The sequence below is a fragment of the Artibeus jamaicensis genome, unplaced genomic scaffold (assembly GCF_021234435.1).
Source record: "Artibeus jamaicensis isolate MK-2021 breed Jamaican fruit bat unplaced genomic scaffold, CSHL_Jam_final scaffold_1019, whole genome shotgun sequence".
Lineage (NCBI taxonomy): Eukaryota > Metazoa > Chordata > Mammalia > Chiroptera > Phyllostomidae > Artibeus > Artibeus jamaicensis.
In genome coordinates, this window is record NW_026522025.1 from 18173548 (window position 1) to 18190751 (window position 17204).

Genomic DNA, 17204 nt, shown 5'->3' on the forward strand with positions numbered 1-17204 from the left:
TTTATTTTGGTGTTTTGGGTGGTGCTAATACTTTAAGAAGTGATTTTTCTGTGAAGACGTTTACTTTTATTATTCTCCTTGGCAAAGCAGGTTACACGGGATTACGATGAAGAGGAACAAGGGTATGACAGCGAGAAAGAGAAGAAAGAGGAGAAAAAACCAACAGAAACAGGTTCCCCTAAAACAAAAGAATGTTCTGTGGAAAAGGGAACTGGTGACGCACTAAGAGAATCCAAAGTGAACGGGGATGATCATCATGAGGAAGACATGGATATGAGTGACTGAAGGTAGCTTCCTTGGGAGTCCAGCTGTACACATGCGTCAGTGTCATTCCTTTGTGATTTCTTAATGCTGTATTTGTTCATCTCAAACCTTAGATGTATACAGCTCTGAACTACAAATGGTTATAAAGCTCCTGATGTTCATACTATTTACATCCAAAAGCTTTTAGAAAATGAGACATGGGTAACCAGTCCTTGACATGGTGAAATCTGATTGAGTAACCACACAGTTGTACTATTCTGGTGCCGCTTTGTAACAAAGATGAAAAGCTGCATGCATCTACAGCAGGCATGGATTGTTTTAGTTGTATGATCTCCTTTAAGTAAGTTCACTTATAGTATTTCTAGAATTTGATTCATTGCCGTAATAGAGCCATGTAGGGAATGCACTGATTGCATGTTAATGTGGCAGGAATATCCTAATGTCATTAAAACTTCTCCAACATGATGGATCTACTTATGGTCTTGTTTGTTGGCATGACAAATTAACATCCTTATAGTTACATCTGGAAATAAGTATTTGAATAGATAATCCTTTAAGCCTTGTGGCTGAATTTTTGTGGCTTTTGTTTAACTTCGAAAGGTTATATTATGCACTAACCTTTTTTGATGGCTGCTTCGGCTTTCATTACAGAAACAAGATTTCAAAAGAAACTGTCTTTGGCAGTGAGTAAATAGCATATTTTGAAGTAGAGTTGTATACTTTTTCATACGGTGTTTCGGAATTTTTTTCCTGAAATAATTTATTTTACACCTATATCAGTGAAAGCTGTCCAGAGTCCATCTATAAAGGAAAATTATCTCTCGTCCTGATTTTCAATTTTCCACTTTTATTAATTTGTTTTAATATGTGTTGGAAAAAAGGGGTAGTGCATTTTAAATTGACCTTCATATGCTTTTAAAATGTACTTGATAATGTACTTTTTATTTGAGCTCAAGTTGTATAAAACCAGTAAATTTGTGTTAGTGTTACTGCAGTAGTAATCCTATGCCCACAGTGATTCCATGTTAAATGCATAGTAGTATGGCAACTGTTCTCTTAGTTACAGGAGTTTCAAGCTTCACTTTTGTGCAGTAAAAACAAGAGTAGGCTACAGTCTGTGCCACGTTGATGTACAGTTTCTGAAATTGTTTTACAAGACTTTGATAATAAAACCCTTAAATTTATGTTCATTTTCCTGTAAAACTGTATTTGTATTTATTTACAAGTTATTGAATGTATGACATTTACCTCATTTCATTTTACAAATTCCCCTTTCAATCTACATACTTACATATGATAAAAAGCTATTACTGTAGTGATTAGTTGCCATCAAAATTGTCAAAGTTGATTTAGTATCTATCTAAAACAGTCTCTTAGTGTACAGTCCTCATATTTTGGGTGTAAGGATTCAGTAAAGCAAAGAACTTCAGGATAAATGAATGATCCCACCTGTATCTAGTAAATTTATATTTTCAGTGAGATAATCTGCCTTTATTAAAACAGTGTAGCAACTGTCAATGGTGTGTACTGACTGTACAGTACTGAATAGTATATTCATCTATGACACGAGTAGGACTAGAGTAGCTGGGGTTTGGGGGAAAATGAAACTTGGAAGTATAGTTTTTATCCAAGTTTGGTAATTTTTTAACTTTTAAAATTGAAATGCCATATAGAAAAGCAGTGTTGTTTTTACAGTTTGTAGTAACTTTTTAAAGATTTTATCAAAAGGAATTTTGTCTAAAAAGTTCTAGTAATGATCCTAATAATCATTTTAAAACAGTTGATAGCAAATGACATTTACTTAAACTTAGGAATCTTTTTTAGTAAATAAAGGTTGAACCATAATGATGTTGCCATTTTTATAAAGCAAAAACAAGTAAAACCTAATATTACTCAGTCTTTCCTCACTTTTGATCAATGAATACAAATATACTTTTCAAAAGGGATTAAGAAATTTTTGGCTATAAAATAGTGCCACTGATCCAAGATACCATAGTGAAGGGAATCCATACTTAAGGTTCTTTTTCTGTGAACATTTTATGCACAAGACTAGAGTTGGACAGGCACAGGCCTTCACAAGATAATCAGCTGAGGTCAAGTGAACACTGCCTCTACACTTGAGTTTTGCTCTGTATTTAGTAGTAACCGATTAAAAAATAAAGGTGGTTTTGTTAGAAAAAGTGTTTGTCCTATTTGCTTAATTCCTTCAGGAGTGAATAAAAGGTAGTGACTGTGTAAGAGTCTGGTCATGAGATTCAGTTTTATTTACAGGCGGGGAGACCTGCATTATGTTCATTTTCCTAATTATAAAACAGGATTGGTACCTACCTTGCAATGTAGTTGGTAGTTAGGAATTAAAATGTGGGGGCCTGTGTTGCCTGGGTCAATAAAAATGGTACCTGCTATGGAGCTTTTCAAAATAAGAGTAATTGGAGGGTAATTGGAGGTAATGATTTTAGCCAAAGCAATACGATAAATGTTACACAGCTAAGACTAAAAAGGCCATGTTACCCCTTTTCATTTTTGTAAAGATGAGTTTCAGTAAGTTTCTAGGCAGTGATTACAGTATATTTGTGTGGAAGATAGGTTGATGTTGGGTACTTACAAACAAGGCTTCTACTGGAACAGTACAAACTAATTTTACCAGAAGTTGCAGCTTAACAGTTAAATTCAGGTATGGCTACTATAGGGACTTCACAAGCCAACTTTTCCTCTGGCAGACAGTACCACCATCCTCATTTGGGCTCAAGATTAACAGGCTTAGGATCAATGCTGCTTCAAGATTGACAGACATCTTTTAAACAACTTGAGATTTGTTCCTTTTTGTCTCAAATTTAGCTGATGCATTTCATTCCTGTGATAGCGATAATACTTATCTAATCAAGTACATACAGTTGCGTTTACTTTGGTGAAGAATGGATGTAATGGAAATGCTATTGGTACTTCTAAGAAACACCCAGAATGTCTCTTCCTAAAGCTTTATTAGTAAAAGTAGTTTCTAAATGAGATTAATTCTAGAGTTGTAGATTTTTGAGTCTTTTACTGTTTGCTACCATTTTCACTGTATGAATTCATTTAGGAATTCTTGGCAAAAAGAATATACTAATTACCAGCAATCTAAGAATTCACAGAATAAGGACATCATTTTCAACTGATGTTCCTCAAAAATAATTTAGGAAGTGACATGTTCACGTTCTTTTCAAAATGTCACTTAGGTTATTTCCCCAGTGCACCATCACTAAACCAGTGGCACAAATTAGTTATGATGTCTTTTTCTTAAAAGCTAGTTAGCTAAATAAAGTATGATTTATGCATAAAAAATCAAAGGCCTAGAGTCACAAAAAATGGAATGTTACAATTCTCTTGCTTTAAAAATCAAGTTTGGGAACACAAGCCTGTAGATTAAAAGCACTTCTGACCAGTCAGCATTCAATCAAAGAAACAACAAAAAGGTTTGGTACAGGTCATTTGACCTTAAATATGGGAGCTGGTTAAGTGGTCTCAAAGCTGTTTATAGTCTTTGCATGATACTGGAGATTGAAGCCAACAGGCATTTGGGAAGGGAAGATGGAGAGGTAAGTTGGAACCACATGCACAAGCTGGAACCAAGGATGGGCTGAATCTCAGGTCTGGTCTCATTGTTTCTGACCTGGGTGACAAAGCAGAAGCCAGGACCCTTCGAAGCCAGGACCCTTCGTCACGAAACTAAGCACACATACCTAGCCCATAAGTCAGAGGCTGAAGGAGGAGATGAAGTGCTGAGTAACTGCAGACCTGGGTTCCACCTCTTCCCAAAGGGGCCAGCAGATAAGCCACAACGTGTGTAAGTTACAAAATTTCGGCTTCACCTCTCTAAAACTCCACCAACTCATTTCCATTCAAGCACCCCAGTCAGTCACTGTTAGCCACCTTTAGGGACCAAGAATACTATGAAATGTATAGATAAGTGGTGGGTTTTATTTTTTTGTTGTTTTAGTCATTTTCACCTGCAAAACATGATCAAATTCAGGAATGCCTGCCAAGTACCCTTCTTTAAAACCCTTAGGAGATTTTGCTTATGTATTGGCAGGTGCTGTTGCACAAGTGAAATCGTAGCTGTACCACAGGTGCCATTATGACCATAAGTACTATTCTAAAATGAGCTTATAATTTTAGTTCATTACTAGGTAGCACTGTAAAAAGGATCACGTGACCTGAAAATGCAATTTAATGCTTCAGATGACATTTTTAGATGGCAATCTAAGATCTTACTATTGCCCCAGATTTCTGACAAAAGGCTTTGCAAAAGTAGTTTGTTCATTCACAGTATGCAAATGGTCAACTTTTAGCAAGATTAATTTTGCTATCTTTACAAGTGGTGTACTGGGGCAGGTTTCACCATCAGTTTCCAGTTTCCATATAGAGCAACTTTGGTAAGGCTGCATTTTGTTCATTTGAGAAAACATGGTTAAGATACCTTTTGCTCAAGTTAACAGCAGAGGTATACTGTGTTCCATACTAAGCAATACTTCTCTCAATTTTAAAGGCAGGGCTTCAAATTCACCTGATTTCCTAACTGCAACTTTCTCAATCATGCTGACTGCAAATAACAGTAACATAAATGAGCAAAAGGAAGCACCCTTAATTCAATCGGAAAATATTTACTGCAGCCCTTTTCCGTGCCCTTGAAACAGGATAGGATCACTGCTGTCGAGTTAGTGAAAACTAGGGTGAAGGGGTTGCTAAGTGATCATTACTCACTCCCCGATCTCAAGGTGGGAGTTATAAACTGCACGAACAACATAAACACCCATTTCTATTAGTATGAGTGGGGCTCAATACCAGTGCTAAGAAGAAACAAACCAAATTGTTTTTCAGCTTCTGTCTGCTCTTCTCTAAAATGTGTTCATTTCCAGACCACCATATGTTCCTGGATTCACAATAATCAGAGCACCTACTTTATGCCTCCTTTTTATGAATTCTGACAATTCCCTATGAGTATCTACAGACTGAAGCAGATTGTCTGTAGGGAATTATTTAAGACAAGAATCACATCTCCTTTGGATACTGGTGGCAGGAATGTCGAGCATTTCAAAATAGCCATTTAAGGTGATCAATTTCATAGTCCCCCAAGATTAAACCTTTCTTCAGTCAGAAGGCATATACAATTTTAAGGACCTACATCACAAAATTTAGCGCTTCATGTGGAATTATTAAAATATATGGTGTTTTCCTTCCTTGAAACACAGCTTCACTGATTAACTGGATTAAAAGGCACATTTTGAAAAGTCTAATGTGAAAAGTTTATTTGCATTAATAACTTCCTTGTTTTTACCATCATAAGAGATACTGACATTTGTTTGTCCTTTATGATCAAATAAAAGACATTTGGAATGGATCATCTCTTTATACTATTCTTTATGAAAGAAAAAGATAAGAGTTAAAAACAAAATCGAAGTGCAAAAGTTTTCAGTAGTTTTCCTATCTCCAGTGTACCCCAGCAAAATATTCACAGCTTTCAGGACATTGACAAATTCCAAGTTGCAATTTACCATGTTTTTTTCCTCCCACTAAGTTGCCTGCACTAATTTTTAAAAATCTATAGTTTATTCCTGAAAGTGTATCATTCTCACAAAGTAAGAGAGCCTAAAAGTGACAGTGATGACAGTGATGACTGCCGATCAGTGTCTCAAACCTCACATAATCACTGACAGGGTAATTCAATCTCTAAGTCACTTGATTTATAAGCATTCCCAAAATAATTGGGATCAACTTGTATTCAATAAACCTAGTCTGGGTTTACCAATTCTTTCCACAAAACTCAACAGACCCACATCAGGTAGTAAGTAATTGGTCTTTGAATTTTTAACTATGATTATTTTTCTTCATTATAAAATATATTTAATACAATGTCAAAATATGCAATGTAATATGTTATCAGCATGTAAGATGCAGCTTTAAAGATGTTTATTATAAAAATCTTATGATTGATGCTTTGGATTTGTAAATAATCTTTTCAATAAAGGTTTCTAAATTCTTTCAAATTATTTAAAATCCTGGAAAAAGTTTAAACTACTGGTCACTCTAAAAAACCTGACAAATGCATTCTGACACAAAATCAGGATACATTTTAAAATCATCTCTTAGGCTAACTTCTTTAATACAACATAACATATTATGACTGTTATACATTACTCTCCCTAATTTATTTTCATTCTTGGACCACTAAACCATCTTGGAACAAACATGAAAAAATTTTAAGTGCAAAAATGAGTAATGCATGATTTTAACACTTTGAAGAAAATTAAAACCAATAAATATTTTGTGATTTAAAAAAATAAACAGTAGGAATTATCGATCTTGTGTACATTTCTGGAATTCAACTTATAACAAATATAATTCTGTTAGCATATAAAAATGTTTTTACCTAACTTTGAAAGCATTAAATATGTAGGGATGTCCAAAATGTGGGTTGTTGCTTAAAACTGACACGCATCCTTATTCCACTAAAAACAAAACAATCAGAATGATATGTACTTATTAGGAACAAGTTTAAAATTTTGGAATTCTTTTAAAGTGCTGAGATTTGGAAAAGGACTATCTTTAAGCATGCTGACCATACCCTATTATGAACACAAAAAAAGACTTTAAAACTCAAGTTTAGAGAAAAAAATAGAAGTTCTATGAAAGGAAGATTAGTAACAAACATTTTCCATTGAAGAAAGAATTCAGGTAAAAACAAATAGCACCACAATGAATTGCACTAAGGTGCTAAAGGAGGTACCTTATTCCCTGCAGAGTGAACGCTCCTTCTGAAATGTATTGCAACATATATATGCAATTGTTTAATGGGTACCATTTGGTTCATTCATCTACAGAAAATTGCATTCCTTTCTAGTTCATTATATTGAACAAACATTCAAATTACTGAACTATACATAAAGTTACATAGTTTACATTTTATGAAAACAAAGTTTGAAGGAATATTTATAAATGTCACCTTGAATATAAGATGACAAGTGTAAAAGGACTCCATATCTCTTAAGACATTTAATTTATGTTAATGGTCCAGGAGTGTTTTAAATATAACTATAGATATATTTATATGCATATATATTTCAACAAGAAGTGTAAAAATTTTAAAAACAAATCACAGCACTCATAGCTGTTTTACATAAGAAGTACTTAGGGTCATTAAGGTGTCAAACTATTACACTATAATATGTATATTTTTAAAAAGACTGAAAATGGCACATCAGGAAACTAGCTGAGATTCTTCTTAGAGGCCCATTTCATATCGTATTACTGATGTGTCAATTCCTGTAATTCCCTTTTCTTCACTGAAAGTACGTGTCCCTTCCACTCTGCTTCGCTTGTGAGGTCTCTGCACTCTCTTGCCTTCCTTGGTTAGGTGGCATCATTTTCCACGTCAGTTAAAGATCAGGAAAACGGCTCGGGTCTTCCTTGTAGTCATCAGGTATAGTAAAGATGGAGCCATCAAATTCGTCATATCGAAACTCCTGAAAAGTCACAGTGGCTGTGATCGTAGGAAACACAGGTATATCTAGAGGACAATCAATGATAACATGGTAAAATGAAATGTTAATCTACTTAAGCACTACAGAATACTATTAGAGATATCTATACTCCTTTAATATAAAAAAAAATTATCCAAGCACCAGACCAATTCTAACATGTTTATTACTGAGTGTGTGTGTCTGGGGGAAGGATTTGGCTATTTGGTGAGGAGGAAAAAAAAACACAAAGCATCAAGAATTACGTCAAAATTTCAAGGTCCAACTGCTTCCCAATCTTCTCCAAGAGTTCAGTGGTTGTGACAGAAACCAAATGGCCCACAAAGCCTAAATATATACTATATTTCAGAAAAGGTTTTAGTCATTGACTATACAACTGTAAATAAAAGAAAAACATCATGTATTTATGAAGATTACATTTTGGTTGGGAGACAGAGATAACAAATAAGCAAAAAAGTAATTGTGCCCACCACATATCTAGAAAAACTAAAGCATGGCAGGGAGATAGGGAGTCCCAGTGTTTGAGGGTAAGAGTTCTTAAAGAGGGTGCTCAAAGAAAAACTTAATAAAGCGGCCTTTCAGCAAAGACCAAACATAAGAATATCCCACAGTTGCCGGAAGGAAGAAAATTCCTTCCAGGAAAAAATTTTACAAGAAGAAAATTCCTAGAATAAGTACAAAAGCCCTAAAAAGAAAGTGGTTTATTCTGGGAACAGCTAGGAGACCCATGTGGCTTCAGCCACGTGAGTCCGTGGAAGATTAGCAGCAGATGAAATCAGAAGGAAAAAAAAGCACCGGGTCCAGGAAAAGTATTTGGCTTTCTCTCTGGATGAAATGGGAAGCCAATGGATGATGTGAGCAGAGTAGTAACATATTATGGCTTAAGTTTTAGCAGATAAAAAAATGTAGCATAACCAGAAAGTCCATGAGTGTGGTATGCCTCTCCACTTGTTTAAATCTTCCATTACTTCCACCAGTTTGTATCATTTTCAGCATACAAATACTGCACATTTTTCCTAGATTTACACCTAAATATTTCCTTTTTTTTCCTGACCAATTATAAATATCATTAATTTTTAATTCTGGTGTCTATGTGTTCATGTTAACAAAGAAAAATACGACTGATTATTGTTTGTACCCTGCCATTTTGTTAAACTCACTTATTAATTTTTTTGGTAGAATCTTGGGATTTCCACTTATTGAATTATGTCATTTGCAAAGGCAGAAAGCTTTCTTTCTTCCTTCCTTCCTGCTCTGAATACCTGTTTTCCCCTTTATTCCTTCCTGCAATTGCTATACTTTTGGTTTCTGTAAGCCTGCGGTGATATCCTGTTTCATTCCTTGTATTGGTATTTTGTGTTTTTTCTCTTTTATCATTTTGCTAATAATCTGTTGATTTTTATTGGTCTTTTCAAAGAACCTGCTCTTTGCTTCACAGGCTTAGTCAATATGTTTTCAGTTTTCTCTTTCAGTTATTTCTATGCTCCATTATTTCCTTCCTTCTGGTTGCTTTGGGTTTATTTTGGTCTTCTTTTTCTAAGTTCTTGAGGTAGGACCTTAAATTTTTTACACTTTATTTTTTTAAATCCTTGTCCAAGGACATATTTTTTTTATTGATTTTAGAGAGAGGGGAAAAAAACACTGATGTGAGAGAGAAACATCCACCAGTCATCTCCTGTATGCACCCCGACTGGGACCAAACCAGAAACCCCGGTATCTGCCCTAACCAGGAATTGAACCTGGACCTTTCTGTGAACAGAAAAATGCTCCAACCAACTGAGCCACATACCCCAGGGCCCATTTTTTCCCCTTTTCCTAATGTATATCCATCAGGTACTATAAATTTCCCTCTCAGCACTGCTTTAGCTATATCCCACAAATTTTGATATGTTCCAATTTTATTATTTTCACTTAGTTCAACAGATTCCTTTATTTTACTTTAGGCTTCATTTCTGATTTACAAACTACTTAGGAGAATGTTCTTTAGTTTCCAAGTGTTTGGAGATGCTCATGTTATTTTTCTATCACTAATATCTAATTTGATTCTACTGTGAAAGACTGTCAGTTCTTCTACAATGATTGAAGTTTGTCTTACGGCCCCAGGATAGAGCCCATGTAGGCATATGTTTCCATGGACACTTGAAGAGTGTGCACTCCCATGTATAAGGGAGCCATGGACAAAGCCAACGGGGTTGGGGATGGGATGAATGTGGGGGGTGGGGGTGGGGCGGGGAAGAGTGGTGGGAGAAATAAGGACAACTGCAGTGGACTAAAAGTAAAAATAAATAAAGTAAAAGAATAAATTAATTAAAAGAAAAAAAAGAACGTGTATTCTGCTGATGTTGGGTAGACTGTTCTATAAATGCTTTTGGTGTATGTTGTTGTATGGTTATTCTACATCCTTGGTAATTTTCTGTCTAGTTATATCAACTATTAAAAAAAAAGGGTGCTGAAGTCATTTATAAGTCTTTAAATTTTCCTTTTATTTTTTTTTTTCATCTATCCTACAGATCTTCTGTTTGGTGTATATAAATTTAGAATTGCTTTTCTTCTTTGTGCATAGACCATTTTATCATTAAATAATACCCCTCTCTGTCTCTGGTAATTTTCTTTGCTCTGAAATCTACTCTATGTAATAATACAGCTAGTCCTGTTACCCTTTCATACTTCCTTTCCATTTCTCTTTCACATTCTATTTGCCTATATCATTATATTTGCAGCGTTTCTTAAAGACAGCATATAATTCAATCTTATTTTTAAATCCATTTTGTCAATTTCTATCTTTTAAAGTCTCTTTAACTATTTACATTTAATGAAAATATCTACATATTAAGATTTAAGCCTGCCATTTTTATTTTCTTTCCTTTTTCTTTTTTCACTTTCTTGCCTTTCTGTAGGTTACTTGTAGAAAATGAGAGGCTTAGGAAACTCCAGGACAACTTTAAATGTTCCATTCCAACATCCAAATCATAGGGGTTCCAGAAGGAAGAAAGACGGAATAAGAAATTGAAAACTTATTTGAAAACATAATAGAGAACTTCCCTAATCTGGCAAAGGAAATAGACTTTCAGAAAGGCCAGGAAGCTCATAGGGTCCCAAAGAACTTGGACCCAAGGACCCACACACCAAGGCACATCATAATTATATCACCCAAGATTAAAGATAAGGAGAGAATCTTAAAAGCAGTAAGAGAAAAGGAGAGAGTTACCTACAAAGGAGTTCCCGTAAGACTCTCAGCTCATTTCTCAAAAGAAACCTTACAGGCAAGAAGGGGCTGGAAAGAAGTAAGTGAAGTCATGAAAGGCAAGGATCTACATCCAAGATTACTCTATCCAGCAAAGCTTTCATTTAGACTAGAAGGGCAGATAAAGTGCTTCCCAGATAAGGTTAAGTTAAAGGAGTTCATCATTCCCAAGCCCTTACTATATAAAATGTTAAAGGGAGTTATCTAAGAAAAAGAAGAAGATCAAAATAGGAATAGCAAAATGACAACAAACTATCAAAAACGGAACCTAAAAACAACAAAAACAAAAATGAACTAAGCATACAACTAGAACAAGAACAGAATCACAAAAATGGAGATCACATGGAGGGTTATCTGCAGGGAATGGAGGGGGCGTGGGGGGGAAAGGCACAGGGAATAAGTAGCATAAATGGTAGGTATAAAATAGACAGGGGCAGGTTAATAGTACAGGAAATATAGCAGCCAAAGAACTTGTACATATGACCCATAGACATAAACTAAGGGGAGGATGTGGGTGGGAGGGGATATGCAGTGCAGAGGGGAATAAAGGGGGGAAAGTGGGACAATAGCATAATCTATAAAATATATTTTTAAAAAATGTTGGGCTACAGCTCTGGCTGATGTTCCTCAATGGACTGAACACCAGCCTGTGGACCAGAAGGTCACCTGTTTGATTCCCAGTAGGGCACATGCCTGGGTTGCAAGCCAGGTCCCAGTTGTGGGCATGTGAGAGGGGCAGATCAATGTATCTTTCACTCATTGGTCTCTCTCCTTTCCCCTCTCTCTAAATAGTAAAATAAAATCTTAAAAAAAAAAAAAAAAAAAGAACGGGCTGTATCAGAGAAATTCCTTCAAAGAAGTACTGTAGGCTTCTTCCCTTTCCATATAATCAAAATATTTATTATATATATATATTGAACATGGGGTCTGAAAAGTATGAGAATCTCATATATTCCTTTACTGCTCTCTATTATAGTTTGTCACTGTGCCTCTTAAAGTACCTAGAAAGGAGGAGTCCAACATTTGAACCATTTTCAAGCTACAGAAAATTACAGTGGGATTTTATGCTTCTGCAGAAATGCTCACATAACAGTTGCTATCCATACGTCAAACACACAGCTCTTTATTGCTTTAGTTTTCTAACCATTTCTTCAAGTAGACATTAAGGTGTCAAGCAGACATCCCAGTGCTTTTTTAAGGGAATCTAGTGACATTTTGAAAACATGCTTTCAAATCCATTTTAGTCCACAAAATGCTTTGCAACTTTGGTAAGAGTAGGTCATTTAACTTTTAGCAATGAAAGCATTATTTCTGAGAATAAAGCATTTTGGCCTAATTATTCTGAGATGCAGTTAATATTGAATGAAGCAAGATAAAACATATCTGAGGGATTATATAAAGCTTACATTTACTATATGCTTATTTTTATCCCCCAGTAGAATGTAAACACCAGGAGGCAGGGATTTTTAGTCTCACATCCCTAAGAAAGCACCTGTCACACAAGCGCCCATTGAATGTCTGACAGCTGGACTGACGGGTGATACTGAATACTCTCTAAAGTTTAAAGGAATGTTAAATATAAGCCTAAACTCCAAAAGAACCTTTTAAACAATCTCTTGTTGCCAGTTTTCTGACAGTTAAGAAGATAAATATGTACAAAAAGAGAGATACTATTTCTAAAGATCACTGCTTAAGATAAAATTAAGTTTAAATATTTGAAAACAGAGTGAATGAGTATCATTTTATGTATAAATAGTGACTGTTATGTTGACTCTGGAAACACTTTCACTATTCAGAAATTCAGAGTCTCCTAAAATCTAGTCTCCATAGTTCACATTAAAGACATTATCACAGTGCATCATTAAGTTTACCCACACCCTCTTGTATGAAGTATCTGATACACCATACATTTAATTTAAATCAAGTAGAATTTTCCCTGGCTGGTGTAACTCAGTGGATTGAGCGTGGGCTTTTAAACCAAAGGATAACGGTTCAATTCCCAGTCAGGGCACATGCCTGGGTTGCAGGCCAGTTCCCAGCAGGGGATGCACCAGAGGCAACCATACATTGATATTTCTCTTCCTCTCTCCTTCCCTTCCCCCTCTAAAGATAAATAAATAAAATCTTTATAAATAAATAAAGTAGAATTAGAACCCTCATTAGGCACTTTATATATTTTGACAGAAGATGATTATCAAAACATGTAATTACCAAAATTTAAAAAATTGTTAACTAGGAAATCCATTCTCTTTCAAAGCATATATCTTTTCTTTTTTCCTTAAAGGGAGAGAAACATCAACGTCTGGTTGCTTCTTATGTGGGCCCCCACTGGGGACCTGGCCCAACCCAGGCATGTGCCCTGACTGGGAATCAAACCAGGGATCATTTGGTTCACAGCCTGCACTCAATCCACTGAGGTATGCCAGCCAGGCACATATATCTTATTATAAATGTTAGTAAACAATTCCATATTTCTAATAAATATGAAAATTATAAGCAATTTTTCTCTTACCTAGTTTTACAGGAAAGCCTGGAGGAAGCTTCATCTGAACAAATTCTCTAAGCTTGTTAAAGTGCTTGAAGGGAGCTATTACTTCCAAAACATTCAATATTCTGAAAAATGGAAGAAGAAAAAATGTTTTCAAGTGGATTTCTTTACGTCCTTCCGTTGTTTTATAACCACAAGCTTCAAACTTAGACATTATCACTAACTTCAACATAATAAGGATGACCAAATGATACCTCCTTCTTTCTCTTGAAATTTTTGTTTTTATTATTCTTTCTACCATGTCAAAGTTATAACTTCTACATTTTATTGTGCAGCCATAATTTCCACAGTTGCTTGACTTTAGGTCTATATTTAAATAAATTCAAGGCTTATTACACCCATCTTCTTCCTAAAGTTTATACATTCCCATGTTCTTTAATTTGCTCCACTACTGGGGTATCTAAATTTCACTGTCGATTTTTTGTGTGTGAAGAGATTTTATGTGCTTAGTATTCCTTGATTTCTTGCAGATTTAATAAGCGAGTATCTTTTCTGCATTCTGAAAAAGAAATTTGGCTGGTGTAAAATTTCAGTTTATACTTCTTTCCCTCTGAACTATTTCATAATATCTCCTAACATTCAGTACTGCATTATACTGTAGCTTCTCCTTTCATCTTTTGGTTTAATGGATTTCATTTTCAAATAATATTACTTTCTTTCAAAACAGGCACATGGCTGCTAAATTTCTTGAATTCTTTTTTAATTGCCTTGATATGTAAATAATATCTTAGCTAGGTATGCTATCAGATCACACTTTCTTTGTCTTAGAAATGTTAATGCCTGAATGACATTAAACTTCTTCATGAAAATTAAAGTCACATAGTTTCATTGGATAATTACTGTTACTTATCGTTCTCATCAATTTTTCTTAAAGCCTAACATTATGCTACAGATTCCATTTTCCTTACAGAGAAATTTTCGTTTTTCATATTTAGAATGCTATTTTGGTTGCATTTTGGAGGCTTTCTAGGTAAGTGGAACACCAAGGATCCTTATGTTGAACTGTCTTTGTCCCCCATAAATAAATAGTATTCCTCTAATTACTCTGACCTCTTCTTTCACTGCACTCACTATGAATATCAAAATTTATTTTTTTTGCTACAACTATTCTATTTACTGTTGTTACTAAGGATCTGCTTTGCAATAGTCCTATTTATGCTTAATTTATTCCCTTAGCTTTACAATCACTTTTTTATTTCATTTTATTATCTCATTTAGAGTGGTCCACTTTATTCATTTCATTCTTTTAATGCTTTTCGATAGCACTTACAAAGAATTTTCTTCTTTCTTTCACCTATGTTTTATTCTAGAAAGATTTTTTTGGTCTGGCTTTTACATGCTATTTTCCTTACTTTACTTTTCTCAGGGGAAATCATTATAAATGATGCATTTATAGGTACTAATACATCCATTTTTTCCCACATGTTAGCATCTCTGAAATTGGGATAATTCCTAAAATTGATAGCATCCTATTATTGACCACATTTCTTCTGTATTGGAATGTAGATCTGGTACCTGTTTTAGTTAACTGGGCCCAAAATACGGCAATAATGCAGATTTGTGTGGCTCACCCCCTTCTACGTCTCCCAGGAACTGTCTGGCTCCACCTCTGATCTGTGGCCTGAGCACTGCAGAGTGAGCTCCATTTATTTACTTTTCTCTGGTTTGGCTATTGGAGACTATAAGAAATATATAGACTTTGTAGATAAAAGTAGGTCCCACTCTTTTCTATGATAATTTGTTTTAATGTATTAGGCCAGACTGGTAGAGAAGCAACTATGAAAAGAGAATAGCCCGGGGCTTTAATTCATTCCCTACTTTAGTGAGGAGCCTGAAGTTTCCGTTCTATCAGAGTAAACTATAGCTACCTTTCTCCCATTCCACCCACTTTTTCCAAAATTGAATTTTGTTTAAAGATCTAATGTGTTTTAATTAAGTGATTCATGGATCAGGTAGCACCCCATCTAGTACTTTACTTTAAAAGGTGCTCCAAAATGAATTTTTTTAATGAGCATCTGATGAGTACAACTTTGAGAGATATCCACTGAAATATTGTTTATAACAATGACAAACTACAATCAAAATGTTTATCAGTGGTGGGGTTGATAAAATAAATGACAATACACCAATACTGCAAAATACTAAGAAAAAGATACACTGAAAAGTAACTATAGGAAGTACAAGATACACTCACTTTTAAAAGAAAAAAAATCACAGAACAAAATGTAGACTATGCCAATTTTATAAAAATGCAAAAATACACAGAAAAAGGCTAGATAAAAATAAACAATTCACCTATTAACTCTTAGTAAGGTGAAACTATAATTTCTCTTCTACACTGCTGTTAGTTTTTTAAAAAAACTAAGTACTTAAGTATTTTTCGTATATTTGATTGATTATGCCATTGCAGTTGTTCTATTTCCCCCCTTCATTCCCCTCCACCCTGCACACCCCTCCCCTACCATTCCCCCCCTTTAGTTTATGACCACATGTCTCAAGTTCTTTAGATTCTCAAGTTCTTTAGATTTCCCATACTATTCTTACCCTCCCCCTATCTATTTTCTGCCTACTGTCTATGTTACTTATTTTCTGTACCTTCTCCCCCCTTCTCCCACTCCCCTGTTGCTAACCCTTTATGTCATCTTCATTTCTATGGTTCGCTCCTGATCTAGCTGTCCTCATAGTTTGCTTTTGTTTTAGGTGTGGTTCTTAATAAATGTGAGTTTGTTGTCCTTTCACTGTTCATGTTTTTTTAACTTCCTTTTCTTAGATAAGTCCCTTTAACATTTCATATAATAAGGGCTTGATGATGATGAACTCCTTCAACTTGACCTTATCTGAAGAAGCACTTTATCTGCCCTTCCATTCTAAATGAAAGCTTTGTTGGATAGATGAATCTTGGTTGTAGGTCTTTGGTTTTCATGACTTGGAATACTTCTTTCCAGCCCCTTCTTGCCTATAAGGTCTCTTTTGAGAAATCAGCTGACAGTCTGATGGGAACTCCTTTGTAGGTGACTGTCCCCTTATCTCTTGCTGCTTTTAGGATTCTCTCCTTCATTTTAATCTTGGCTAATATAATGATGATGTGCCTTGGTGTGTTCCTTCTTGGGTCTAACTTCTTTGGGACTGTCTGAGCTTCCTGGACTTCCTGGAAGTCTATTTCCTTTGCCAGAATTGGGAAGTTCTCTTTTATTATTTGGTCAAATAAGGTTTCCACTCGTGGCTGTTCCTCTTCCCCTTCTGGTACCCCTATAAATTGGATGTTGGGGTGTTTAAAGATGTCCTGGAGGTTCCTTAGCCTCTCCTCATTTTTTTGAATTCTTGTTTCTTCATTCTTTTCTGTTTGGTCATTTTTTTCTTCCTTCTGGTCCACTCCCTTGATTTGATTCCCAGTTTCCTTTTCATCACTATTGGTTTCCTGTGCATTTCCCTTCGTTTCAATTAGTTTAGCCTTCATATATTCCTCTAATTTGTGGCTAAAATCAACCAGTTCTGTGAGCATCCTGATCACCAGTGTTTTGAACTGTGCCTCTGATAGGTTGGCAATTTCTTTGTCACTTAGATTTATGGGCTCTGGGGCTCTGAGTTCTTCAAGCCATGTTTTGATCTGTTTGCACCTGTTAGGTAGGAGGAG

At 35.2% G+C, this 17204-nt stretch overlaps 2 protein-coding genes across 11 annotated transcripts in view; one reads left to right on the top strand and one right to left on the bottom strand.

Annotated features, from left to right (window-relative positions):
* SRSF11 (serine and arginine rich splicing factor 11) overlaps nucleotides 1-1454 on the top strand; it is a 45950-nt gene extending 44496 nt beyond the window's left edge. For 6 of the 9 annotated variants that reach the window (XM_037145300.2, XM_037145301.2, XM_037145299.2 and 3 more), the window contains one exon: nucleotides 88-1454. In XM_037145300.2, coding sequence (XP_037001195.2) covers nucleotides 88-285 — 198 coding nt within the window. In that variant the 3' untranslated portion in view covers nucleotides 286-1454. The remainder of the gene's footprint in view (nucleotides 1-87) is intronic. The other 3 variants (XM_053655502.1, XM_037145305.2, XM_037145307.2) reach the window with 1 other exon arrangement.
* The window catches only part of ANKRD13C (ankyrin repeat domain 13C), an 80468-nt gene continuing 64204 nt past the window's right edge, over nucleotides 941-17204 (bottom strand). For both annotated transcript variants that reach the window (XM_053655501.1, XM_053655500.1), the window contains exons 13-14: nucleotides 13535-13635; nucleotides 941-7807 (exon numbers count right to left, since the gene is read on the bottom strand). In XM_053655501.1, coding sequence (XP_053511476.1) covers nucleotides 7677-7807; nucleotides 13535-13635 — 232 coding nt within the window. In that variant the 3' untranslated portion in view covers nucleotides 941-7676. The remainder of the gene's footprint in view (nucleotides 7808-13534; nucleotides 13636-17204) is intronic.